Source organism: Babesia bigemina (assembly GCF_000981445.1).
Source record: "Babesia bigemina genome assembly Bbig001, chromosome : IV".
Taxonomy (NCBI): domain Eukaryota; phylum Apicomplexa; class Aconoidasida; order Piroplasmida; family Babesiidae; genus Babesia; species Babesia bigemina.
The window spans coordinates 377,486-403,204 of NC_027219.1; the positions used below are offsets into that span (position 1 = coordinate 377,486).

At 54.5% G+C, this 25,719-nt stretch overlaps 13 protein-coding genes across 13 annotated transcripts; 5 read left to right on the forward strand and 8 right to left on the reverse strand.

The window, feature by feature from the left end:
- Positions 1 to 356: 356 nt before the first annotated feature.
- Positions 357 to 2,798, forward strand: BBBOND_0401680 (3'5'-cyclic nucleotide phosphodiesterase, putative; the record flags this gene model as incomplete). The annotated part of the gene is made up of 3 exons (XM_012914408.1): positions 357 to 1,075; positions 1,113 to 1,217; positions 1,253 to 2,798. The coding sequence occupies 3 exons, from the start codon at positions 357 to 359 to the stop codon at positions 2,796 to 2,798; spliced, it is 2,370 nt and encodes a 789-aa protein (XP_012769862.1).
- Positions 2,799 to 3,800: 1,002 nt separating this feature from the next.
- BBBOND_0401690 (hypothetical protein, conserved) lies at positions 3,801 to 4,643 on the reverse strand (the record flags this gene model as incomplete). The annotated part of the gene is made up of 1 exon (XM_012914409.1): positions 3,801 to 4,643. The coding sequence occupies one exon, from the start codon at positions 4,641 to 4,643 to the stop codon at positions 3,801 to 3,803; it is 843 nt and encodes a 280-aa protein (XP_012769863.1).
- Positions 4,644 to 5,737: 1,094 nt separating this feature from the next.
- BBBOND_0401700 (endonuclease/exonuclease/phosphatase family protein, putative) lies at positions 5,738 to 6,700 on the reverse strand (the record flags this gene model as incomplete). The annotated part of the gene is made up of 1 exon (XM_012914410.1): positions 5,738 to 6,700. The coding sequence occupies one exon, from the start codon at positions 6,698 to 6,700 to the stop codon at positions 5,738 to 5,740; it is 963 nt and encodes a 320-aa protein (XP_012769864.1).
- Positions 6,701 to 7,645: 945 nt separating this feature from the next.
- Positions 7,646 to 8,494, reverse strand: BBBOND_0401710 (hypothetical protein; the record flags this gene model as incomplete). The annotated part of the gene is made up of 1 exon (XM_012914411.1): positions 7,646 to 8,494. The coding sequence occupies one exon, from the start codon at positions 8,492 to 8,494 to the stop codon at positions 7,646 to 7,648; it is 849 nt and encodes a 282-aa protein (XP_012769865.1).
- A 493-nt stretch (positions 8,495 to 8,987) lies between these two features.
- Positions 8,988 to 12,353, reverse strand: BBBOND_0401720 (hypothetical protein, conserved; the record flags this gene model as incomplete). The annotated part of the gene is made up of 1 exon (XM_012914412.1): positions 8,988 to 12,353. The coding sequence occupies one exon, from the start codon at positions 12,351 to 12,353 to the stop codon at positions 8,988 to 8,990; it is 3,366 nt and encodes a 1,121-aa protein (XP_012769866.1).
- A 589-nt stretch (positions 12,354 to 12,942) lies between these two features.
- On the forward strand, positions 12,943 to 14,119 carry BBBOND_0401730 (ribonucleoside-diphosphate reductase beta subunit, putative; the record flags this gene model as incomplete). The annotated part of the gene is made up of 6 exons (XM_012914413.1): positions 12,943 to 13,035; positions 13,071 to 13,103; positions 13,140 to 13,276; positions 13,312 to 13,483; positions 13,522 to 13,864; positions 13,905 to 14,119. The coding sequence occupies 6 exons, from the start codon at positions 12,943 to 12,945 to the stop codon at positions 14,117 to 14,119; spliced, it is 993 nt and encodes a 330-aa protein (XP_012769867.1).
- A 193-nt stretch (positions 14,120 to 14,312) lies between these two features.
- Positions 14,313 to 15,011, reverse strand: BBBOND_0401740 (-Transmembrane emp24 domain-containing protein 2; the record flags this gene model as incomplete). Its single annotated transcript, XM_012914414.1, has 3 exons — positions 14,313 to 14,669; positions 14,711 to 14,834; positions 14,875 to 15,011. 3 exons carry the CDS (start codon positions 15,009 to 15,011, stop codon positions 14,313 to 14,315), a joined length of 618 nt encoding a protein of 205 aa, XP_012769868.1.
- A 653-nt stretch (positions 15,012 to 15,664) lies between these two features.
- On the forward strand, positions 15,665 to 16,246 carry BBBOND_0401750 (hypothetical protein, conserved; the record flags this gene model as incomplete). The annotated part of the gene is made up of 2 exons (XM_012914415.1): positions 15,665 to 15,955; positions 16,094 to 16,246. 2 exons carry the CDS (start codon positions 15,665 to 15,667, stop codon positions 16,244 to 16,246), a joined length of 444 nt encoding a protein of 147 aa, XP_012769869.1.
- A 688-nt stretch (positions 16,247 to 16,934) lies between these two features.
- Positions 16,935 to 17,507, forward strand: BBBOND_0401755 (hypothetical protein, conserved; the record flags this gene model as incomplete). Its single annotated transcript, XM_012914416.1, has 1 exon — positions 16,935 to 17,507. The coding sequence occupies one exon, from the start codon at positions 16,935 to 16,937 to the stop codon at positions 17,505 to 17,507; it is 573 nt and encodes a 190-aa protein (XP_012769870.1).
- A 40-nt stretch (positions 17,508 to 17,547) lies between these two features.
- On the reverse strand, positions 17,548 to 19,127 carry BBBOND_0401760 (lipoate-protein ligase A, putative; the record flags this gene model as incomplete). Its single annotated transcript, XM_012914417.1, has 8 exons — positions 17,548 to 17,681; positions 17,717 to 17,948; positions 17,984 to 18,112; positions 18,150 to 18,295; positions 18,334 to 18,382; positions 18,573 to 18,625; positions 18,666 to 18,765; positions 18,810 to 19,127. 8 exons carry the CDS (start codon positions 19,125 to 19,127, stop codon positions 17,548 to 17,550), a joined length of 1,161 nt encoding a protein of 386 aa, XP_012769871.1.
- Positions 19,128 to 19,349: 222 nt separating this feature from the next.
- On the reverse strand, positions 19,350 to 21,125 carry BBBOND_0401770 (hypothetical protein, conserved; the record flags this gene model as incomplete). Its single annotated transcript, XM_012914418.1, has 8 exons — positions 19,350 to 19,492; positions 19,528 to 19,745; positions 19,781 to 20,059; positions 20,095 to 20,186; positions 20,224 to 20,348; positions 20,387 to 20,860; positions 20,898 to 20,964; positions 21,000 to 21,125. The coding sequence occupies 8 exons, from the start codon at positions 21,123 to 21,125 to the stop codon at positions 19,350 to 19,352; spliced, it is 1,524 nt and encodes a 507-aa protein (XP_012769872.1).
- A 142-nt stretch (positions 21,126 to 21,267) lies between these two features.
- BBBOND_0401780 (hypothetical protein, conserved) lies at positions 21,268 to 23,109 on the forward strand (the record flags this gene model as incomplete). Its single annotated transcript, XM_012914419.1, has 2 exons — positions 21,268 to 21,402; positions 21,439 to 23,109. The coding sequence occupies 2 exons, from the start codon at positions 21,268 to 21,270 to the stop codon at positions 23,107 to 23,109; spliced, it is 1,806 nt and encodes a 601-aa protein (XP_012769873.1).
- Positions 23,110 to 23,554: 445 nt separating this feature from the next.
- BBBOND_0401790 (small GTP-binding and elongation factor Tu GTP binding domain containing protein, putative) lies at positions 23,555 to 25,656 on the reverse strand (the record flags this gene model as incomplete). Its single annotated transcript, XM_012914420.1, has 3 exons — positions 23,555 to 25,371; positions 25,410 to 25,497; positions 25,543 to 25,656. The coding sequence occupies 3 exons, from the start codon at positions 25,654 to 25,656 to the stop codon at positions 23,555 to 23,557; spliced, it is 2,019 nt and encodes a 672-aa protein (XP_012769874.1).
- Between the last annotated feature and the right edge of the window lie 63 nt (positions 25,657 to 25,719).

Below are 25,719 nucleotides of genomic sequence, written 5' to 3' on the forward strand. Positions count from 1 at the left end.
CCAGGCGCTGAAAACGGGGTTGCGTTTACGTCTCTCGTACCCGGCTGAGCAACATGCCTCCGTTGCAGCATTAGGAGCGAAGGTGTACATTTTTACGAGTTGCTACACGCTGTAAACGCTATTCTCACGCCAACGAATCGCTGCTTCATCGATGTTAATTCTCGCATTTTGCAGTTGTGTAATGTGTAGCTGTGTATTATGCGAATGGGCATGCAGCTCGCCAAACGCTTTGAGCTCCTTTGAAGTTTGGCCCCGGAGAGCATAGTACGCATTGAAGTGGCTCGTAGTACTATGTACGTGGTTTATTTGGGAGGTACCCATTTGCTCTACCTTTGCTTATAACCTTCGTGACGAGAATGGGTGGCGTAGACGGGGTGAACCCGTCGTTGTTGGCCCACGACGAATCAAGCTCCTGTTGCGCGACGTTTATCGGCCCCAGGGATTTCAGCCACATAGTTGATCCGGATACGTTCGAAACGGATGTCCGTGATGCGATGGCCAACATGCCTCATTTTTTGACTCTGTACAGTAAGTTTGATAACGTTACAGCGATCGATTGTTTACGCTCCCGTGTACGCGAAAACAGCGCCCATATCTTTCGGCCCTGGTGGTATGCCCTCGCTTTTAAAAACCCGTGCTTGGAGCGTCTGTTTGCATTGAATGTAAGCTATCGAGCATCACGGTCAATACTGGCTAACTGCCTGATTATACCAATTATGGCGTTTGTGAGGAGCCTAATGAAAACTTTGATGAAGAGGAACGTTATAAACGGTCAAGATTTTACACCTTTGTTACATTACTTCACGGTTGCTGTCATTCTGAGCGCCGTCCTGCTAACTCTCCCGACGTTGATGTTACAAAACAAAGTGAAGCACCAAACGGAGACCATGTGTTACGCGACTTACAGTCTGATGCTGCTGCTATGGGGAGTTCTGCACTATCTGTTCCGGGATCTAGTGTATCAGATGGAGGGGGCGCCTAGCGAACGGTGGATGATGGAGTTACTCACGTGGATATCGTTGCTGTTATTCGGTCTTGGTTTCATCGCCATTCTTTTCAATGTGATGAAGTTAAGGTATGTTGCGCGTTATTTTCGCCCTAATGTCTCCCAGGTGCTGCATTGGCCAATATGTGCTCGTCTTCCACCTGATCTGCCATTTCATCGCTACAATCACAATACTGTCGAAGCACTCGCAAGATATACTCTGGTTTGACGGGTATGAATTTAATTTCGGCCATTCATTTTTGTCAGGCTTGTTCGCCTCTTGATGTACATCACGTTCACTGCATTCTCCTACTGGTTGTTGTACACTTCTGAGTTCGAGATGCGAATACGTTTTCTGATTTGGCTCTCAACCTATTTGTCGAGGAACGTCATGGGTACCAGTTGCACCAACGTGAACCAATTCGTGACGGCTGCCGAACGGCTGCACGATGGCTTGCAGGAGTGTAAAGACATGCTCCTGGCTATCCGGTCGGAAGGTGACCTCCGAAGTGCCGACTCTAAGCAGCGCATGTCGAAGATTGGAGAGACACTGGAGGCCTGCATGCAACAATTGAGATCTGGTGATAACTTGTACGGACTCAGTTATGGCGACCTTGAGGTTCGCGATGAGCAGCTCGAGGTCATCGACGCTTATCTGTGGAGCACAAAGGACAGGTTCAGCTCGCAGCTTACTACTCTACGCGGCAGTGCTGACACGAATTACGTTTCACGGTCATCTCTGAGCTTCCCCGTGTATAGCGCCCCGTCGCCGCCTCTACAAATCACCCCCTTCGAGGATGTGGCGTACAACGTTTTGGTTAGCGATTGGAACTTCGACGTTCTCAACCATTTCGCGACGACCGATCAAGCGTTCCTGTCAATTGGTTGCGGAATGTTGTATCAGTTTGAAATGCTGCACAACGTGGACAGAACTACCATCGTATCGTTCTTGAGTCGCTTGGAAAGCTTCTACCTAGACGTTCCGTATCACAACAAGATGCACGGCGCAATGGTGGCGCAAAAGCTGCTCTGTCTGGCAAATTATATCCACATGCTGGAACACTTGAACCCTTTAGACGAGGCGTTGCTGATCGTGTCTGCGTTGGCCCATGACGTCGGCCACCCTGCTCGCAACAATTCCTTTTTCGTCCGCACGCAGCACCCCGTAGCACAACTGTACAACGATATCGCAGTGCTGGAGAACTATCACGCGGCCAACACGTTCCGGATTCTGAGCACAGCCGGGTGCAACGTATTCGCAGATTTTGATTACGAATACGTCAGGTCGCAGATCATTGGCTTGATTTTGGCCACTGACACCGTGGACAACTTCCAGATGATTTCCCAATTCGTCCTAATGCGCAGCAGCGAGGAATTCACTTTCGAAGACCTGAAGACGCGTATGTTGACAAGTAAGATGTTGATAAAGGCCGCTGACGTTGCTGCCCCCACGATGCCTTGGGCGATAAGTCAGGAGTGGGTGAGCCGTCTGTTGGGCGAGTTCTATGCGCAAGGTGCTGAGGAGGCTGCTCTGGGTCTACCTATATCAGCACTATGCGACCGCACACACCACCAACAGGCTGCCAAGTCCCAGGCTGCTTTCCTCAAGATCGTCGTTTCGCCACTATACAGGTCGATATTGCCGCTGGGTTCCGTGGAATTGGACCAAATTATGCGCCAGGTTGAAAGCAATATCGAGCGTTGGACAGGTATGGACACCGCCGGCGACACAATACATTGCATTGAGTGCGATGATGCAAAGGCAAACCTGGATGTCTCTTTCGTGTTGGATTATTTATCACATAAAGCATAATCCCCCTGCTTCGTTGGTAGAGGAACATTATACAACAGAACTTTGCGTTAAAATGCGTCTTGTAGGCGCTGCGAATGTGGTAACCTTCATGTTTCCTACTATGTCATGTTATATTGGTTAGCGCCAGTGGGCTTTCCTGGCCTATGAAGCATTGTAAGCAGTGCGGGCGACATTTTAATTCGTGATGTGTATCTGGGACTACCTATACGATAGTGGTATGCCAAAAGATGCCTGAGCCGCACGCATACAGGACTCGTAGGCGCAAGGGCAATGCGGTGATTTGCGGGTGGGGCCCAACAATTTACCTGGAATCAGTGACATCAACGACGTAACTAATGGTCATACGCTGTAATAGGCCATGCAGATGCGCCGCCACGTTTATGCGTGCATCGGTGACATCGGCCTACGGATTACAACCAGACTTGCTCTTGTCCACTATACGGTGTTATCACGGTTTGACCAGGAAAAGTGACTCGACCGTCACTGCATTTACGACACCTCAGAAACAATTGTTGATGGTTATCGTGCTATTCATAATGTACAGCGTACATCACGCTACTCCAAAGACAATTATACCCATCGGCTGAAGTCTTTAGAAAGTGTGAACCGCATTGCTGCGAAAGCAGCATGCAAGTCGTTTGCCGACATAACGGTATTGATTCACACAGTGATAGTGAATTCCGGAATTTTATATGAAGTGAGACCGCCTTAAGTGAATTAAAATCCACAGCGCGCCTACGTTGCCTTCCGTAATCCGCAGGTTTTCCTCAATGAGAGCCGTGGTAGGCCCGCATTTAGATATCCCAGTGGCAACTTCGAGTTTCAATAGCAGTTACGTCCCATTTGAGACATTCCTTGCGGCCGAAAGTGCAGCGGACATGCCCCTTGTCACAACATAGCAGTCTCCAGGGGATAATTCCCCGTTTATTCACCCGTGTTTGCCATTTTCAGGACGGCTGCTGGCCACCTTGTTGGATTAGCAATTACGTAGCCGTGTATTAATCAAGAGACGATGCGGAAATGTTCATTCATAGTGGAGAGCTTATAGAGCGCATCGATTGCCTCGCTGTTTTCTTCATTTTTGTTGGCCAGTATTTCATCCCACATTTTTTGGATTAGCTCATTCGCGCGTTTCTGGAAGAGTTGCGGGTAGTAGAAGGAAACGTCTTCTATCACCCTTTCAATAGCAGAGAACGTGGATTTAAATTCTTCTGCTCCCCATAGTTGCAACCGGGCTCCAAGTATCTCTCCTGGTTCAATTGACCTACTATTTAAGTTCAAGCTTTTGTATACCATATGCAGCGGCCCTATCCAAATCTTGGGGAATTCGATGAGTATTCTATCATCAATATCTTCGTGGTCGAGTTTGAAGTCGCCTTCTTCATTCTTCCTTCTCAATAACTTCTCCATAAAGTTGCTGAAAATTTTACAGCGGTCTAGCACAGATTTCACTTGTTCGTAGATAGTTTTGAAGTCGACGTGTGCTGGCAACTCCTTTCCCTTGAGCACCACCTCCATGTCCGATACTGTATTGTTCCCGAGGTGAAGGTCGTACTCGGTTACACCAAACATAGCAGCCACATTTAATATCGCACGATTCACATCATTGGCCATGGATTCGACACTACTAGTATCTCTCCTGTTGAGCGTAGCCGGAGCCGATTCCTCGATGTATTTCGAAACCTTCACGCAGTGTCGCAGAAGCCCTACCGTTGCCACCGCATATGCCCTTTTCAGCACATCATGGGTAGGAGTATCTTGTAGGTAGTAAGGCGCGTCGGCGGATAAAATGACGGCGGGGATTAATACGGCCGCAGCCAGCACGTGGCGCACCTTGACCATCATATTGCCGTTATCTGGAATGCGAAACACAAACCCTTCCGTTAATTTTTTAAAAGTTCAATGCACCACTACCTATATTCACTTGATATATCGTCGCCTGCAATTTTTTTGTTTGACAAGTTACAGCCCCGCTGCCTGTTTCACCGTGGCACCTGCAGGTAGGAAAATGTTTCCACGTCCAGCAGCAACATTTCGGCGGTAGATGCACCATCCATCACTAGTAGTACATATATTTTAAAATGAGTTTCTGTTTGTCCGTATAATTTTTTTCGTTAGCAAAATGTGCTTCTACTGTAATCCATCGTCGAGCATATCTTCTATAAAAAGTCAGCGATACTGGCAGGACGGTTAGATGTGTATCCTTCATAGCTTAAACAAATGTATGCTTCACGTAATGAACGGTTACGCATATTTCACAATTTAGAGATACCCGTGTCTAACATTCCCGTGGGCTGATATCAATTCGTACTTGTGCTTAACGCGCACGCAAGCAACACCGCGTGGCCGTAGTACAAGTGGTTTGTACCCATCTGAAACAAACCATCACGACGTATTCAGTAGCAATTTGTGGCGTGCGTAGTCGTCTGGTTCCACCGTGTACGTCATGCTAAAGCGGCAGTTTTGTTCAAAAATTCTCTATGGTCAATACGATTATAATAACCAGACCCTCACCACGCAGTTACATGCTGTGCAAAATTGAAATCTGCCGACCGGTTGACCGATTTTCCTTCCATTTCGGTCACCAAGTTCGCATACTTCCGTTAGTCGAAAATCTTCGTGTCCACAAGTTCGCCTTCATTCGTTATTCGCATCGCCACGACGGCAATGATATAGTTGCGCCGGCATAGGGCGATGATTTTCAGTGGATTGCGCTCCGCGACCTTCTGAGTGGGTCCCGTAGTCGTGACTCGGTGACCCCTTCTGTTACAGCAGGTGTGGGCAACTTCTACAGCGGAAAATGCACTTTAACAAATTAATTTTGCACAACGCATTCCTTGTCATTAAAATGTTACGATGTCTACGATGCGGGTGCTACCAGCTCCCTTGCTTAAATGATATCATACAGCGGGAATGCGGTCGTCGCCTGCTGGCGGCGGTTATATCTTTAAAATGGCGAAGATAGGCTGATGGTCACTCGCGTGATGAATGGGCTGCGGCTTGGATAGGCAGCTGCTGATTGAGCTCCCGCCTACGTATATTGGCTCCTTAAGGGAGTCCCTCACGACGGTCTGCGGCTGCAACACCTCAACTTGGGGGGGCTTGAAGATGTAGTCGTACACATCGTCGTATTCATCCGGACGCTGCTGATACCTGCAGAAGTCGTTTATCCGGGTGCTGAACGTGGGCTGAATGCCCTCAAATCCGAACGCGGTTTCCAACTCGCCCCTGAACGCACTGAAAACTTCCCAGAATTTGTCATGCTGGTTTTTGATGCAGCAATTCAAATCACCGAGCAAAACAATGGGGACGCCCTCCTCTCCGTTTCGTCTCGGATTCAAACGTCCTTTCCGGCCGAACAGGGTTCCCATCCACTCACGCAACTCGGCCATCTGAGCCACCCTGACAGTGTGGGCCATCTTCTCTCTGAACGTCTGCAAATGGGTGCCGACCACGTCAATCAGGCGGTTGTTGACCGAGATGCGTGTCGCCACGGCGCCCTTTGCCGCGTAGACGTCGGTGTATACGCCGTCTGAGTACAGCAGCTTTTCTCTATTCAGGATAGGATGCTTTGAGAAAATGATGACTCCGGATCCTATGATATTGACTGTGCGCAGCACACGATCCCAAAAACCTTTCCAACCCGATTTGGTGAAGGGATTTGGAAGGATGCCGCTGTCCAATCCCATGTAGTCCTTAAGAGCCTTCTTGACTTCGTTGTAGAGCGTGTACGAAAACATCTCCTGGCAAACAAGGACATCCACGTTGTATCTTCTCACGACATGGGACACGTATTGCGCTATGGCACTGATTCTGGAATCCAGGTCGGCTATCGGGAGCAGGAAGGAGGGGATTCCCTGGACATTGTAGCTCATGAGGGTAACAGGCACTAGCTGCGCCATTTTTTCGACGGTTTCGCAGGCGATTTGGATGACAGCTGTGAATTCCTAACTGCTCTGATAGTCGTGCCGCGTGTTTCTTTCAACACGATCGTGCACAGCCGGGGGGCGGTGGCGTCTCAACGAGATGGTCCCGTCTTCCGTCGATGTTGTAGCCCCGCAAATGCATGCAATGCCTGCGGCTAAAGATTGTCCTCAGGAAGTTTATCGAGGCGTGTCGACATGCCTCTCAGTATCCGCGGCCTACGCCAATGTCTGCGAAGTGCAATAAAATTTCAGGACTATCTACGAGCATGACCGGGTTCCACCACAGCACTCTCAGCCTAAAAGCAATAGGCACACGCAAAAAAGAGCAAAAGGTGAAGGGTAGTGATTATTTACGGTCCTACAGACCTGGAAGTCAAAAGATACACACCAGGTACCTACGCGCTCTGCGCCAAATCAGCATCGCCGCCGACGTTCGGATCGTTCTTATGACGAGCGTCTAATTGCCCAACTCCGCTCGATTGCGCCGTAGAAGGCAACTCCACGGCGACGTAACGCATATTGCAAGCGGGACACTACATTCCCCATCGCGGCGTCCCAAATCCGAAAATAACTGGAGGCGTATGGGCTTGCATGTTAGGGTTAATGCCCGCATAAGCCACTGTACTTCCGCTGTAAACGGCGCTAAGCCGTATTGTTTGCAGCGCCAACGTGTTCTCGCAACGCGGTAGCGCGTGCCTGCTCCAAAGACACTACGGCCGGATATGCGCTGTAGCTTCCATGTATCGGCGCCAAACGAGATCAGAGCCAGTTTGTTGGTGCGCCTAGAATCGCGCTGTGACAAAGGGTTCCGAGTTGCGGCCGCCGATGCCGTCTTATCAGCCTCGCGCTGGCAGTCGATCTGGTGCTGGTAACCATGTCCGGCTCAGATTTAGCCCTCAAAACGCCAGTTTATTTCACAAGTTACGCGTTCTCAACACTTTCGCGCATTTTAATCGCCGCGCCACACTCAACCAAATAAGGCTCCGCGATGTCCATCAGCGCGTCGCGCACGCGGCTGTTGACGATGTTCTCCATTCCGTCTTTGGCGAACGTTTCATTCTCAAGTATGTCTACGTCGATACGCTGATGCATATCCGTGGCCAGCTCGTAGAAGCGTTCGACGACGGCCTGCAGGTCCGCGTCGTCGTACGGTATGATGCCGTTTATCGCTTGTTTGACTGCGCCGCGTCCAACTGCTGCGAGGTAGTCAGTACCTGCGTGGGGGTTGTGGAATGCCCCCTTGGTGCCTTTCCAAACAATCATGCGTACTTCGATGATGAACCCCTCCAGGGATAGGCCAAGGAAGCCCGCCAGTCTCTGCAGCAGCAGTTTGCGTTCGGCGGCCACTGCGCGGTCTGGGTACGCCTGGTCCGCCATATTGATCAGCACCTCGTGTATTTTCAGCACTGATGACGCAAACGAACGTATGACGTTGCACATGTTCACCACGTCCGCCTCATTGCTTGCCGACAGTTCCTCATCCGTCAGCGAACCTAGCCCTTTGATATTACGGGGTGGCAAGAATGCGCCATGGGTAGGCAGCGGAAATTGCGACGCAATTGACATTATGGCCTGTTCTTCCTCCGAGGTTCGGCTGACCCGCTTGTCGTAGGCGTCCTTCCACCTAGCGGCGATCTCCACAATACCGCTCATCTTGGGACGTACAAGCGCCACAAGTGTGTTTGGCACGATTGGGGTTGTTATGAACGCTTGAACGCAGCACAGTGATAGCACGGACGCCAATATGGCGGCACGTAAATGTCGTGCCATCTTCGTATCTAAGAATCCTTTAATGTAACCTCCACCTCCTAGTGCTATAGTCGTATGATGTGCTGCTAGTTGCAAAAAAATGGGAATCTAAAAAGGTGGAGTGGGAGCTAATGATATTGCGCCCGGAAAAGTGGCAAGCTGCGCCCAAGTTTTCACCTGTGCCGAATGCCGCGGAAAATTTCTTGCAACCGCTGCTCTCACACAAATTTCGTTACTGGCAGCTCCATGGACGCTCGTCCATATAAGCTATTTGGCTTGCGCCAAATGTCGTGAAGAGCAAGTAGGGGCAACCACGAGCGAAAACACGACGCTGCATGATCGATGGGCGCGCGGAGCTATGCCGCATCGAGCCGCACGCGTCATCACAAGACGTAAATGGACCGCCTATGCACTCAAAACCACCTACTGATGAACGCATTTGCTGCACCATACGTTTCTTTCACCAGATCACACCGTGGCACGGACGCACATAATACGCAGATTATTGATGCGTTTAGTTTGGATGCAAAGCAGCCTTCGTTCTCTGTAATTTGTTGGCGCGTTTCAGCCTGAACCGCCTTGCCAGGTTACCGTAGACCTGGTAGAAGTACTCCACGGCGTCGCTGCGCAGAAGGCTGTGGTCTGTCAGTATGCTCCGCCGTGCTGTCGCGTGCGTGTCCCCGTTGATCCTCGCCGCCACCCCGATGAAATGCTCGACGATAAACATGAACTTGGTGTTCGTGAGCTGGTGAAAGCAATTGAAGAGGAGCGCGATGGTACTAAAGGCGATGTAGTACTCTCTGCCTAGCAGGTTCCAGTGGAACACATCGTTGACGTTTCCCTGCGGCCGTGATAGCCACCCTGTCTCCGGAGGCGTATTCACGACGAAGAACACCCGAAACGTGCTGACAACGAGCGTATCAAGGGTGCTCAGCTGCCCCTTCGCAGCCGGCTTCTCTTGTATTCGTTTGCCTTTGGTGTACATGGATATCGAGAACCGCGCTGCTCGCGATGTCATCAAACGCCTCATTTGAAGTTGCAAGAACTTGGTGATAGCGACTTCGACCGGAGCCGTTCCGTATTGCAAATAACGCTCGATCAGTGCTAGGTTCATCGCGCCTCGTGCCTCCAGGAAATACGCCCTTTTGATTTTGACGGTGTTTACAAAGACCACGAAGTTTTGCACCCTTGACAGCTTCGCATCGCTTCCGAGCAATTCCGCTAAAAGCCTCGGCGCTGCCGCCGTTCTCGCAATGAGATGCATCAGTGCGGCCAGCAGCTTTGTGCGGCGGCTGCTTGCTTTGTACGAAACCATCGCGCCGGCCATTACCGCTGTGATGAGACCCGCATGACGATCGTCCAAATTCAGCGAAATGGCATTCAGAAGCGTGATTGTGAGGCGTGGGAGCTTGCTTTTGCAGGCTTTGTAGAGCAACTGCGGTGGGCAACTATCGATCATAAGCGCGAACATCTCGACACAGTCATTCAACGGGACTTTGAAACGCGCCATAACCGCAACAATGGTGGCGTAAACGTTGTCTTCAACATGCTTCGTTAGGTTGAGCTTGTGCAAACGCAGGAGCAGCTTGGCACGCTTGACGTAGTTCGCTATGGCGTTGGCCATTCTATCGTAGGTCACGTGATTGCGATCTTCGGTAGTCACTTTGACTACGCGAGGCCGGCCCCTTCGTCGTCCAGTCGTCGTCGGCTTGGGGTTGTCATCAACGGGAGGTTTTTCCGGGGGCTTGTCAGGCACCACGGCCGGTAACCGATTCAGCACAACATCGGTCAGCTGCCGCAACATATCCCCTGCACAGTCACTGTAGTAGGTCCTCCATTTCACAATATTAGGCTGGTTTAAGTGGACGTCGTCGAACCAGGTCTCCTGATTTCCCACCTGCTGTTTGACCCTGCTCGCCAGTATGCCTCGCTTTATCCTTTCCAGAGCCTCCAAACGCGACCTTATGGAACCGGTCTTGGTCGCGCCCTCCAGAATTTCGATCGCTTCGCTCAGCGTACGTTCGTTGATTTGCTTCACGAACGCCAGCAGCTTCTTGTTACGCCCGGAATTCACGCTCATATTTAGTAGCCACAGACAGAAAATACCGAACTCCATCACCTGCACAGTTTCCACTGTGGCAGTCTCTGCCATCGCCTCGTGCGCCGCATCAAGCGCGTGGGTGAGCTTGGGGGCAGCTTTCTTGGTGCCGACCAACGCTATGAGCATTACCAGCAGTTGTCGTGCAGTGGAAGCGTGCACGTTGTCCTCGTCCGGGTGGCATTCGTCCCCGAAATTCTGCATGAGAGCGTGTTTGGCGACAACGCCAATGAGCCTCTCGATTACGCCGAGCAGCGCCACGGGTACCTTCCTCCTTCCCGGCCAGTGGATCTCCTTGCTCTCGCGTGGCAACACCAGCGGTCGTAGCAAAGCGCACCAACACTCGATGGCCACGCGCGGACGTCTGACCACGCCGTCTACCAAGAACGTCAGGATTTTTCGCGCGTACTCGGGATTAGAGGTGAGCAGTTCAAGCCCTGCCGCTTTGGCCATGTCCAGCGCTTCGTCCGCGGGACGACCCACACTGAGGATCGTGTGCGATACGAAAATGTCCTTCCCCAATATGCGAGACAGCTGCAGGATATTGTCGAAGTTGTCGGTGCTGCCCATCGAGAAGATGGGGGCAAAGGTTTGCTTGAAGCTGGGCTTGGAGACCAGAGCGTCAAGCCACCCCAGCATCTGTTTCTCCACCTTCCCGTCTCTGGATATCTTCACGAATCTTATGATGAACTCCAGGAGCAGCGATAGCGTCCTGACACGCGGGATGTTGCCGAACGCGAATTCCCAACCCTCAGTGTCGATGTGGATGGTACTCAGTTGGCGCCTGCCGTCGCCGGAACGGCCGCCACCACGTTTGCCGTACGCGTCGACCTTAGTTCCCCACTTTATACCCTGCAACGTAGCGTCCAGGATAGACGCAGGCGACATTGCAGATACGGAATTGGATGCACCCCTCCTTGAAGCACCGCCACGCTTCCGACCTGCGCCCTTCCCATCATCCCTGCTGCGGCGTCTCTCCCTCTTCCGGGTTGCCTGCTGCGCCCCAATGCGGTTGAAGATGAGGATGTGATCTAGCAGCTCCGGCATTATTGCCGCAAGGGCCTCCACAAAGACGCGCCTGTTATGTAGGGTGAACAGGCACTCGCCGTCGAATGCCACCACCGGGAAAGCAGCGATGATGTGCAGGGCCAACGGCCCAGGTACCAGACGGAGCAAGGTCTCCTGGACTTGCCTGACGTCGTCAAACAGGTTTGATTCTTGGGCGCCGAAAATGCAGAGAATGATGCAACACCTAGTCAGTACCTCGCACAGCGAGGTTCCAGTCTCATCCACCACGCTCACCTGCGTCTTCGCCGTAGCCGAATTGGTGCCCCGCCGCATGTCGCACTCCGCTTTGAGCGCACAGACGCAAATCCGCAACAGGCAGGCGATGCTCCTGCTGTACAGGTCCTTGGCCGGTGCGCCGTCAAGGACTTGCACAACGTCATCCAGTCCGTAGTGTAGCCTGGCCTTGAGCAGCTTGCTGATCTGCAACGCGACCTGGTGCTTCCGCGTCGGGTCGCTGTCCAGGTCGGCCAGAAGCGCGGTGACGCTTTCCGGGAGCTCGCCGGAGAGGTAAATCGACACCACATCATCCTTCATGACGAAGCTGCGGTCGAACCTGGTGAGTTCGTTGAGCCGCACCCCCAACAGATGGCTCAGAGTCTGTATGCATATCCGAAAAGATTCCCTTTCGTTCGCCAGCAGGCCCCGCAGTCTCTGCAGGGTTCTCCGGTTTCCCGTTTCGCCTGCAGCGACGAAGAATCGGCAGAAATCCGCCATTTGTATCGAATGAAATTTGGAGTCTTTTTAGCATGGTTTCAACCGGTCACCGCTGCCAACTCCACTTTGCCAATCCATCGCTAACACCGCGAGGTCACCGCTCGCCCTGCGCAATGTATGCGCCGCGCTCAACGCTTGACCGTCACGGCCAACGTATGGCCATTTCAGTTCATCTCACAGGTTGACTGCCGCTGGCGCGGCGCCCTGCATGGTCTGCAGCTCCGCCTCAGCTCGCAGGGTGTGGACCGCGCGACTTTTTCGACCGCACGCGGTAGGCACACCTGCTAGTACCTGGGCGTATTTACAAGGCCACATATACAGTAGCCTATTCGGTCAGTGTCTTGGTTGCGATACGAGTTGGCGTCGCGCTGAGGGAGCTCGCCGACTAGAATCATGTGTGGCTACAACGTCGTGGTGGGTGTCGCTTTGCCGGCACGGATTCGTCCCGTTTAATACAATAGCACAGCTTAATATAATCGTCGGCACACTGGGCAGTTTACGTCCATTGCCTTAAGAATAGCACCAACACCGCGTTGCCGTGCTCGTTCGTGTCTACTGGGCTGCAGCAATCTCAAGCAAGTATCCTAAAATGGAGCCGGATTCGGTGCAATACCTCACTCCCAAGGAGGTCGCTCTTGGGCAGGCCCATGAATCGCTTCTCGAGGATAACGCCGATCGCTGGGTACGGACGGCCACTCGCCAACTGACGTGATGCAGGTTATGTTCCCAATCCGCTACGAAGCGCTGTGGGTGAGTCGACTAGCGCGGTGTCTGATGCTGCGCCAGGCTATGTACAAGCAGATTGAGAACAATTACTGGGCGGCGGAGAACTTCCGGTTCATTGACGACCGCCAGATGCTTTTGAGCCTCGACGTGGAGCTGCGCGAATGCATGGTCAAGCTCATCAGCTACCATGCGAGGCTGTAGGTGCACGTGACGAATCTGTAATAGACCGCAGTGACTACCGCAAGGGTGCCCGCCCAGCGGAGGTGACGCTGGACCTTCTCTCCGACACCCAGTTGCCCGAGGCACGGGCGTTTTACGGCTTCCAAGTGTCATACGAGAACATACACAGCGAGGTTTTCGGAGCCATGGCGATGGAGCTGGCTGCTGCCGCGGACGTTGCGGAGGTAATGCGTTGCTGTTCATTGCCCGTGACGGTATGTAGGGAGATGCGAAGATTGAGTGGCTGTCGACCAAGTTTGCCTCGGCAGAGTGTTTCTACATCAAGGTCTTCCTGCAGTGCATTTCCAAGTGTGTGTTCCGCTGCGCATTCGGAATCGTCAAGGACTACTTGAGGATGACCGGTTTGCTGCCCATGTATGTGTCAGCTCTTGATACTGTGGACACGGACCTGGCGATCCACCTGAAGTTCGCAGCAGCGGCGCTGGCCCAGCTGAAGCTGCGCGTATCCAGAGACGTGCTACTTGCACTGCTGAACGAGGCGCTAGAGTTGGAGGTTAAGTTTTGCCACAGCGTGCTGCCGCTCCGTAAACTTGGATTGTCGGAGGGTGAGTTCGGCCTCGTTTCCGTGCGCACACTTTCCCGCAGGCCAGTTGCTGCAGTACATCCAGAACAGCATGAACCAGTGCCTCCTGATCGCTGGGCAGCCCGAGGCACACCGCATAGATGCCGACTTCGCATGGCTGAACCCGCCGACTATCGACGTCGCCATCACTGCCAAGCAGCTTCATCAGAGCAAACCCAAGATAGTGCCAGTGGTAGAGGCAACTGTCGGTGCCATCAGCTTCGACGAGGACTTCTGAACGTACCGGCGCTAGGCGCCGGCTGCATGTGAGCCGAGCCACCAACCGGTGAGACGTCACCGCACCCATCCGCCAATGGGACCCAACACAGCACCATTTTAATCGTATCGCTGACGAAAGTCTTATCACGTTAGATATTACTGCGCGAGTTGCTCGCGTCGACGGATACAGACGCGGTTCACGGCCCTGCTGGTCAGACAAAGCTCTTTACTTCGAAGAACGAGCTGATGTAGTAGATCTGACAGAAGCAGATGACGATGAGGAAAATCAGCTGGCAAGTCGACCACCTGATGATCCTGACGTTCATGTCGTCGATGATGCCGGAATAGAGCTGCTCCCGCGAGCTGTAGGTCTCCGTGCGGTCAACGATGACGTGGGTGTTCTCCAGTAGCTTCTCAGCGAAAGCAATAAGTTCGTTCGCGTCCTCGACGGTGGACAGCTGAGACAGATCCTTGTTGAGGGTGGTTTCCACCCTGTAGTTGAAAATCACGGTGTTCTTCGAGTAGGACTTGTTGGTGAGGCAGAAGGAGTAGTGGCCCGTTTCCTGCACCTGCGACCAGTGGAACGCGCAGTCGGTGTACGCAGACTTACGTCATATTCGAACTGGTTGTCGCTCACGACCAGGACGGGAACTGTCGTTGGCCTCGACGTCGGCCCGTCGACCTTGTAGATCATAGGTTTCACGGCGGATTCGTCCGGCACCGATTCTGCTGATCTGCAACGCGTCAGTCTTATACATTTAAGCGGCGTCATACCCCGTGAGCTTCTCGGTGCGGCTGGCAAAAGTCGTGAAGCACTGCGTCTCGTTGGCTGCCATGATCATCTGCGTGCCCTCGATGAGCGAGGCCGCCGCCAGCACAATGGCCGCGGTCGCGACCAATTTACCCGTCATTTTGCAAATGACGGCACACCTCGTAGAGTGTATACGCCTGCTGCGCTCGTTGGAGCCACACTCACAGGTAAGTGGTGCGGTGTACTGATTTTCTCTTTGTGCGTGGCGATACGCGCCGTCTAAAACGTCCCGGCGTGCTAAAACGTTTAAGCACGACTGAAATTCATAACTGCGGTGACACCGAGGCCACACGGCACAGATTTCTAGGGTGACTCTCGTCCCCGTCGAAGGTGCGCGTCGTCGTCGCCACGACCACAACCAGATTTTATACGGCTACACATCAGCCGGAAGCAATGCCTCCACAACTCAACACGCACGTGTCGTTGTATTGAAACGTCGAGCGGCGATGTCTACCACTCCGGGAGGCAGCCTTAGCATGGCTGAGGCCGAGGCGCTGTTGGACGCCGCGCGCCGGTGCTCCACAGCGGAGGAGTCGGCGCAACTGAAGCGCCGTTTGGAGGAGCTGCTGCAGGAATACGTGGCGCTGTCCTCCACAGATTTCTTTAAGCCCGCCGTTTACGCGGTACGTTCGTATAGCATGCAATCGTGGCCGGAGGCCGCCGGTAAAGTACAACCGCGAGGCTGCACAACGTGACGCCGCGGTTGGTCCGATCGGCCCCATTATACATGTCGACAACGTGTATAACCTGCAGATGTTGCAAAATGCCACAAGGACGCTGGAAGGTCGGCAGCAGGCAGCCCCAGTGCGGTCAACCTTTAGCTTTAAGCCTGTTCGCAGCCGGCAAACCGCGGCCGCATCAGACGCAGCGCCATCAGTGCCACCTGCAGAAACCAGCGGAACGGCGTCAGTGGCGCGTCCCGAGCCCAAGAGCGGAGTGAGCGTCGAAAATGGCACGCTGCGCATCCAGGGGCTCTCCGGCATTGACGTAGTACGTTGCGGCGCCGAACTCCACGGAATCGGCACCGTGATGATGAGAGACTTGGTACGTCAACGCGACGCATTCTGCATCTCACGCAGGAGCGCTGCAGGGTCATCCTGTTGGGCGTCGTCGAGGCCGTGTACATCACCGACGTCAAGGATAGCCTTATATGGTGGGTCGCCCGTGCGCACTAATCACCAGGACATCAGGATCGGCGTGGCACGCGGGTCGGCTATTCTGCACTCGCTCTGCGCTTCCACCATGCTGATCTGCTGCAGGCAGCTGCGTATCGCAAACTCGGTCGGGAGCAAGTTCCTGACAGACACGGTGACCATGCCAATCATCGAGCGGTGAGACACACTAGCACAGCGTTTCACTCTCTTTAGAACCAATGGGGTCTCGTTCGCAAAGAATCACGTCCGCTACGCCGGTCAGGCTGATCACCTAAAGGTAGCTGGAGCTGTCTGTTTTGCATGACTTGCAGGCGTCTGGGCTGAAGGACGTGCTGATGACTGAGTCTCCAGCAGCCACCGACTTCAGTTGGCATCACGCTGGCGCCTCGCCAAACTGGAGCGCGGAACGGGAGCGTCCGGAAGTGACGCTCTCGCCGGAGCCCCTGGAGCAGCCTGCCAGTGACCTAGCGGGCAACACGTTCACCTTCGCCCCCGAATCGTGGGAAATTTTAGGCCACTTATAATAACCGTAACTAATTAATTTGCCGCCGTCGTTGCCGGCCCCTGTTGTGTGTCGAGTGGAGGTTATCGCGCCGTGATCGCGGCTCTCCGGAGATGGATGCAGTTGTGCCGCTGCGGAGCCAAATTCGCGAGCTCCTGCGCAAGCGCCGGTCGCTGAAGGCTACGATCCGTAGAATCTCATTGCAGGTTGACAGTGGTAGGAAGTTGATGTCGTGCATCCATGACGTTCAGATGCGCCCGTGACTCTGCTGTCGACCAAAACGACCTCCGAAGCCACCAATGACGGCAAGCGCAAGCTGCAGGTAGGCGCATGTGTATGACAAAGCGGCAACGGGTCGCAGGAGGCGATGGAGGTGGACGCCGAAACGGAGAAGCGACCCAAGCTGGAGTCGGCTGAAGAGCACGTCGCGGGGCACAAACGGATCCTTCGCACAAGCATACTCGGGCACTTGCAACGTGCTAAGGACGCACTCGCCAAGGAACGCGAGAAGGAGAGCGTTAGTGTTTTTTCCGGCAGTACCATGCGCGCGCAGACCATCAAGCACATGGAGAAGGAGCAGCTGGTGGCGTCCAAGCTCGCCGATCAAGAGCGCACGAAGCTGGAGCAGTTATCGCATGAGCTCCGCGCGCAGATGGCTGCGAGTGAGGAACAACTGCGCGCTGTCGAATCGGAGCTTAACGTCAAGTGCAACGAACTGATGGTCAGTGTTCACGTGTCTACCGCTAAACGCGCGCAGAAGACGAGCCTTACGCAGCACTACGAGCACATGGCCAACTTTATAGCCACGCAAGCGCAGCCGACCATCTTCTGGGCGCCACGCAACTTCAACCCCGAGCTGGAGTCCCTGCGCGGGCGCACGCAGCAGTTCATCTCGGAGAAGGTGGCTGCCATCGCATCCACCGAGTACTTCAAAGCTTAGTGCGTGTAACAACTTATAATGGTTTCCGATTACCAGTGTATTACACGTTTGGGCCACTTTGGGCCGCATTCACAGTATCGTCCTCAGCGGCTGCCGCGGCTGTTTCCGCCCTGCGCAGCTCCGACACAAGCCATTCTCTGATGGCGGCAATCATCTCGTTCCCACACTCGTACGCTGCGCGGAATATGGCTGGTGACGCGTGGACCCACCTAGACCTCTCAAGGCTCGGTCGAAGTCGTCAGGGGTGAACCGGAGCGGAATGTGGTTGAGTTTTTCGTGCAACCAGGTAATGAAGTCGGCGTTCAGCGTGTCCGAGAAAATCCATATGTTGGCGACTATGTCGCCGCTGAGGTCGAAGCAGAACTCCAGCGACCCAAAGTCGAATCGATGTTTCAGCGACTTGTAATCCAGCACGCGGTCTCCGTAGGTCCATTGTGAGTCCTGAGTTGTTATACGGGAAGAAGCAGTCAACTCACCGTCAGCTTGTTGTAACACTCCAGGAAGGCGTTCTGCTTGCAATACTCCGACGCGGTGGTGAGCCTTTCGATCTCGCGCGTGCGGGACCTGTAGTGGGCGGACACCTCCGCAATTATCGCTTCACAAACCTGCCGCATATTCGACGATCATCGCAGATGCACTTACGCTGTGATGGCTGATGGATGAGTTATACTGCGACAGATTCGTTACACGTGCTTTCACGCTCTGCACGTTGTGCTTTTCGAGCTTGGATTTATCGGGCGTGAGGTACTTGTCCAAAGAGCCCTGGTTGATGTTGATAAGCAGCGTCCCTAACTTAGATGGCACTTGAAGCCCGAATTCAACCTACCATGGTGCAAAGCGGCGTTGGGGAGAACTTTGAAAGCGGCTCCGGAAAACTGTGGAAGGTTAGACATGTCTACGGACGGGCACCGGCCACTAGGTGGCGGATCCACGAAAACGCAAGGAGACGCCACTGCATTACCACAGATCGTTTATTCCACAACAAAAGTAACCTCAAACGGTTCCTTGCATTCCCAGTCGCGTGGGAACAGGGAAGGCCATTAGTCAGCATGCAACGGCACCTACCTTGAGTCCGTCGACGCATAGGTCGTTCCTACCGCTGGGTTCGCAAAGCTTGCCTAATTAAAACTCTTTAGACACATTAGTAGGCCACCCAACCTGTCAGCTTGCTCATGGCAGCGCAGATAAGCTGAGAATTCTTTTCGAAGTTGTAGTCGGCGGAAGGCGAGATGAACGTGAAGCACGTGTTTCCGAGGTCCTGAGAATTTACACATCAAGGCAAAAGGCAGCCAAACTACACACCTGGTAAACAGCGCCTCCTCCGGTGAACCTTCTCACGAGTTTCACGTTGTCCCGTTTCACATTGTCGAGGTTACACTCGGACCAGACGTTTTGGTTGCGACCCACGATGACGCAAGGTGAATTCCGCCATAGGAACAACAGCGGGGCCTCAGAAGCGCCGTCCTTCGCCGCGTTAGAGCCGTACGAGGAAAGAAGGGCGTTCTCAATCGCCAGGTTGAAGTAGATGTCCGTTTCATCCGAAAGCAGCACTCTCAGACGAGTAGCGGGATTCCGGGACCCGCACCCGAAGCATCTTTTGAAAATTGACATGGCCGCCATTTCACAAATATTTAGTGTGTATGCTCTAGTAGCCGCTGCGACAAGCGATGTTGCTATGCAGATCCTGAGAATAATATTGCGGGCCACTACGTAGCCCCTTTAGCTCAGTTGGTAGAGCGCCAGACTTTTAATCTGGTGGTCAGGGGTTCGAGCCCCCTAGGGGGCGGCTACTTTTTCGCTTCGCCAGGTGAAAATCGGCAAGTTGCTTGGCGCGATAGCCTCTTATGAGTTCGTTATTATGGCGGTGTTGTTGAACGAGCACCTCATGAATTGGATGGTCTCGGGCGGCAGAGGCTCGCTGGCGCCGCCCTCATCAGTATGTTCGGGGGGCAGAATCGCGGTTGGAGCTGTCAAAACAGTACGCTCTGCGTAATAATGTCGCGAAAATGCCCTCACTCACTGTTAGGACCGAACTGGCGATGCTTATTGCTCCCCCAACCGAGGATCTGGCCGTTGGTCAGGGCCGCCATGCAATGGCTGCTGCCGCAGCCTAAACTGTGCGGCAGCAGCACACCAGAAAGCCGAGTTACTCTCGGACGAATCATCCTGACGTCAACACCGGTGCATTGGCAAAAACGGTTGTCTCCGCTGGCGATTAGGTGCGTGGCGCGATCGCTGCTGACATGGATGTAGTATCACAATCGCCGACGTACCCTTGCGCCTCAGGCGTGGCGGCGACGACGGTGAAGTCGTCTCCGGCTGCCAGTGTTGCGGGAGCGCCTCGTATCAGATGCATATACTCGCTTAGCTTGCCGACACGGGTGACTGGAATGGGGTTGAACTGTAGGTGGCGGTCGGTTTGCGTGTACGTGGTATAGCTGCGATTTGCTTTTCTACTAGGCGACGCAAAGGGCCTATACTGTTCGTGCTCCAGCAGCGTTCTTCCGCGCGTGTCGCCGAGGAAGAGTTGGACGCTCGAGTCGTCCCCGAACCTGCAATCCTTACTACGGCCAACGACGCAACTCACGTGTACACATTTCCCCAGGAATCCACGCAGCATGTGTGCCTTCCGCCACACACCACATCGACAATGGATGTGGTGGGGTCCTTGAACTCAACCTGCGCAGCAGTCGACATGCCCTCGGCGGCCTCTTACTTTGCGCACACCGATGAGTTCCTGCGGAACCGCACCGCTTCTGGGCAACCACATGAAAGTAAGGTCGATTGAGACGTTGGAAGGTTTTGTTCCGCACTGTCCGAAGCTGTTGTCCCCGGAGCAGTCTGTATGCGATAACACCCCTGACATGCTCCCAACTCACAGAGTGAACCGTCGTCGGCCAGGAACGCCGCATGGGCGTTACCGACGCTCATCTTCACTATGCGTTTCCCTGACAGGCCTTGTACTCGTTCCGGAGTAGGAAGGCTTGCCTTATCCACCGCCTGCTCGCCGGCGTGTTGCGGCCGGGCCACGGTGCCACTGCCATGACCCGACGCGCCAGTGGCCCCTTCGTCACCAGATTCCACATTACTAGACTGCACTCTGTTCCCCGATGTCTCTGAACGCTCGCGCAGTGCATGGCTTATGTCTCGGAGCACGTACACGTTGCCATCAGCACCGAGCATGTAAAGGTCGGTGGCGGAGCACCGACAGTCAACAATCCCGGCACCCTCCAATGCTTGAGGCTCCACGAATCTGCCGTCTTCCATTTGCCCCCAGACGTACACTGCGCCCGTATCGTCGATCGCTGCGCCGAAACTTGGACCGAAGGTCACGCAGCGCCAGCGGCTGGCGTCTGCAGCAGATTAGGTAACACTCGTAGGAGCATTCACCTTCAAATAACGCATGGTTTTCTTTGCCACCTGGCAATGCTGCGATCTCTCCCCAGAGGCGGATGCGCTGAACCCCTTTTTTCGAAAGAAGGAAGGACTCACCCCTCTCGGCTGCCGTGCTCCGGTCACGTCACCGTCGCACCCGGTTCGGGCCTCAATACCGACCCTACAGGCAACACACGCCCCTGCGCGTGCGGCTAAATGCCTGAAAACGCGTAGGATCCGCATCATGGAGTGATGGTACGCCTGATGGGTGTCGCGCTTTGGACCGTTGTCGCGCCGTGCCGTGCCTGATGTGTCGCGAGTATGAGGCGCGGAGAGTGGCTTCCACTGCCAAAAACACACAACAAAACTCGCATAATGCGCCACGATGACCGGCGGTGCGAAGGACTCGCTCGTGCGAGAGAACGACAGACAATGGACATTAAGTAACCGGGTCGAGGCCGAGGGCCTTGAGTGGCTCTACGCGGATCCTTCTGCGGCGAAGCAAAAAGAGGGGAATCTGGTTCGTTTGCATGGCGTGATAACTGACGGATTGTAGGAGGAGTATCTCCTAGGCAAGAGCATTGAGGGAGCGCGGGGCGAACTCGCTCGTGATCCCATTGACCATGCTGCAGCCGGCTCTCTGCTCGCAGACACGGCCGAAGGGCAGCCATTAGATGACACGCTGAACAAATTTCGCGAAGACCCGCTGTTCATCATAAAAAAAATCGAGCTGCACCAGCGCCAGGTGATGAAGAAGTATGAATCGCTGGTGAAAACAGGCGTGAAACCGACAACTGAGCCTGCTACTGACACGTATGCAACTGAGAGACCACGCGAAAGGCACGATCGCAGAAGGGTGTACGACATTGACCGCAGCGGCGGGCGTGACTACTCCACCAGCCCTCGCCGCAGAGATAGAAGCCGAGGTAGGATGCATCGTGCGTCGAGGTCACACCGTCGTGAACGGGGCATACAACGTTCTGAGTCACTGCGGCGGCGCCCACGGGGCAGCAGCCGTTCCAGAGATTATGAGACAAGTCGCCGTAAACGTGATCGATCGAGGAGCCCGTCAGGAGACTACAGGCACAGGCGCCGCGATAATCGACATCGCAGTGGAAGGAGATCATCGAGCATTGGCGACAGTGAACGCAGTAAAGAACGCTGTAGGACGCGTGCATCGAGGCATTCCTACGATTCTCGATCAAGTGGCAGCCGCGTGCTTAGCCGGAGCAGCTCCAGCAGGCATTCAGGGAGGTATAGACGAGGCGCCGAAAGACGCCGCTATGATAGCAGACACAGGCAATTATCACGGAGCAGAGTTAGGAGACATTCGCGTAACACTGGCATGGACAGCGCCAGGCAGAGCCGTTCGTACGACCGTCATCGCCGGAGAAGCCGATCACCGAGTGACGACACATACAGGAGAAAGCAGCGCATAGCTGACGAAAGGCGCCCGAGAGATGGCAGAACCGATTATTCGCCTGCCAGAAGAAGTCCGAGTTATGGACGCCGACATCATACGTCTTCTAGGCGGAATCACTCCAGCGCATATTCCCGGTCTAGCAAAAGCGCCGACTCGGATCGTCGCGGCCATCGAAGAGAGCGACGTGATTACACGGAACGTCGAAGAACCCGCCTCGGGCAAAGCGATAGCGCTGGAAGTGCGTCTTATCATGAAGAACGCGATAGACGTAGAGAGAGAGATGCCGATCGCGACAGGCGGGGGCGATCTAGGTCTCGGGGACGCGGTAATGACTACGGTGGTAGGAAAGAGGAGGGCCTTCAGTCGTCCAAGGATGAGCGGCAAGAGACTCAATCCAAGGAGCCAATGAAGGCGAAATGTGGGCCCGTCCTGCCTCGCAAAGGCGACACACTTCGCTACGCTTTCGGTGTCACGGAAGACATTATGCCTCCACAAGCAATTCAGGACCGTGCAGAGCAGCGGCGTAGAGAGATGGAGGAGCGTAAACGGCTCCAACGGGACACGTACGCGCCGCAGAATCATGAAGAGCGTCTGACGGAAATGCAGTCACATGGCATGTCTCATCTTAAGGAGCGAATGGAGAAGATGGCGGAACACGAGAGGAACGTACAGTCGGAGGAGGTCGACGCAAAAGGAGCGAAGGGCGACTACATTTCGTTGATGAAGCAGCACGCTTTCGAGTCTGCGAAGAAGGAAGAGCGCATCAGACAGAGGGCTTCAAGGAGCCTGGTGGAAGATGAGTGAGGCCAGAAGCCCTGAGACCGCTGGGTCGCACCAAAAACCGATGCCATGTTAACATATTTTTGAAATGGCAGCTTTGCCGGGAGTTTGCATATGTACATTTGATGCACCATTTATAATGGCAACTTTATTTCCGGTCATCTACGGGCCAACCTGACCCACAAATAGCTGCATGTTTGGCCGTCAGCCTATGTATATTCCAGTGCATAATCTCCTATAGAAGTGTATGTGCACCCAACCTTCATCAAACCAATCACTCTCTGCCTCGCAGGCGTATCTCCTACGTTATGGCGCTGAGCACAGTTTCAATGGCACGTAGATAAACACAGGTTATGTTTCCGAATCGGTCAACGAAACTGCTGCCACAGCAACTATCGAAATATGGACATGCACATTCGTGTTCTTTTATTCTGCATTATAAACAAGTTTAAGCGTCAGAAGCGCGATGTCATCGACGGAGCAGTTCACGAGACCTCTTCTCTTCCAGCCGCCGCACAGCGCCCTCGCAACGCCGCTCCACGTCGGCAAGCAGGTCCGAGTAAACGTTGAACTGCTTCACCGTGACGTGATTGATGACGGCGTGCTTGATTGCGTCGTTCAGCACGGGCACCTGGAAGGCGTACACCGGGCAGTGCCCAAACTTGTTCCCGATGTCCGCCTGCACGATGTCGTTAGGGGAGACGGATCCCAGCCCTCCGTGAACCACGGGGATCCTGACGCGATGCTTCTTCTCCAGCGCCTCGAACCCATCCAGCAGGGCGTCAAAAGTGCCGACGAAATTGGCCCGCAGAATCACCGGTATGACTGGCCGCCCCATCTCCGGAGTTACTGCGGGTGGTTCGATGCCGCCGTGCGCTTTGGGGGTTTTGCTCTTTGTTGGCGGCGGTGGCAACTTGCTTCTCCACCGCTCTAGAAGCGCTTTGTTTTGCTCTTCCACCTTGGAAGCCCACATTTCGTGCGGGCTGGCGTCAGCCTCACCGCTCGGATCACACCCCGCTTCCTCCTCCTCTACCAGCTCATCCACCTCGTTATAATCATCACCACCACCACCATCCTCTGTAGGGGTAGCCTGCTGCCCGCTCTCTGAATAATCGGAGTGGGTCTGATCACACGCTTCGTAATCCGTTTCCACCACAATATCCCCATTGTCGGATACTGTATCTTCGACAGGGTGGAGGTATATGGACGTGCTGGGAAAAGCGTCGTCGTGGGTGGCGGTGGCAGCACCGCTGCGATTTTCAGTCGATCCAAACTCGCTTTTTTCAGGTGCGCAGTGTGAATCTGACGACGCGCCATACCCTGCGTCTTCCTTGGGTTGCAGAAGGACTGCCCACGGCACCTCGAGCGGGGGACCCTCTACCTGCTGCGACCGAAGCAGCTGTACCTCCCTGCGGTATTGACTCAAACGGAACGCCTCGTGCTGTGGCAGCACCAGAAGCAAATCATCCGCACTCGTGCCCTCCACAGTTTTGAGCCCAGTTACGCGCACTGTGCGGCCCACGGCAGCGCGCTCCATCTTGGTGTCAGGGGCGACCCTACCGTGAGGCGGGTATATGCCTGACACGCGACCGTATTCGGTACCGGCGACGAAGTAGCACCCCTCAATCAGCACTCCGTGGCGTACCGCCACAGTCATCACGACTCCGAAGGAGTGCGTCCTCTCGAGCTCCAGCACGAAGCAGACGGCGATGGGGGGTGCGCCGCTGCTGACCAGGCAGTTGGTCCTCCGGATAAAGTTTTCCACCCGGCCAAGCTTAACCCCGCCAAATACGTCTGTCAGGAACACTGGGTTGGTTGGGAGTGTCACCTTGGAGAGCCGGCGCGCGATCTCAGCTCCGAGCTCCGGCAGGCAGGCCCCCGTGCGTGCACTGACGGCAACGGCGTTGTCGACGCAGTCCGCAAGGTCCGAGCCAATGATACCCGCCTTGTGCATCCGTGCGCACTGGGCTCGCAGCTCGGCGATGGCAACTTGGGCGTCGCTGAACTCGAGGTCGGCCTTGTTGATGCAGAAGACCACAGGCACCTTGAAACGGTCCGCCTGTAGTATCGCGTCCCTTGTCTGCGCCTCACCGCCCTCCGCAGACATGACCACCACGGCGGCATCGGCTATGTGAATTGCGCGGCCACGCACCACCTCGAACAACTCATCACCAGGTGTGTCCAGAAGGGTGGCATGCAGGGGCTCGCCGCCGGTCGGTATAGTTGCCTCCCGTACCACCACTTGCTGCGTGGTATCGCCGGGCTCTTTAGCAACCATACGCTCCCCTGAGCAAGCTGTGGTGATCAGAGGAACCGTCACATACCTGTGAGCCTCTCCATCAGGGTCGTTTTCCCGTGGTCCTTGTGGCCCACAATCGCCAAGACGGGCAGAGCGTTCGGAGTTACACATCGCTGTGGAACATTGTGCACGTTGGCTTCTCTGTTGACTCAGCTTACCTGTGGCGTTGGAGGCTCGGGGCTGACGCGTATGGCCTGGAATCCGAAGGCACGGCTGGCCACTGCAGCCGACTCGAAGGGGACCAAAACGTTGCGCTTGTTTCTGGCAGTCATATCACGCACGCTATTTTAACCAACTCGCAGCGGAATTTTCGCCCATGGACGTCGCTCCATGCG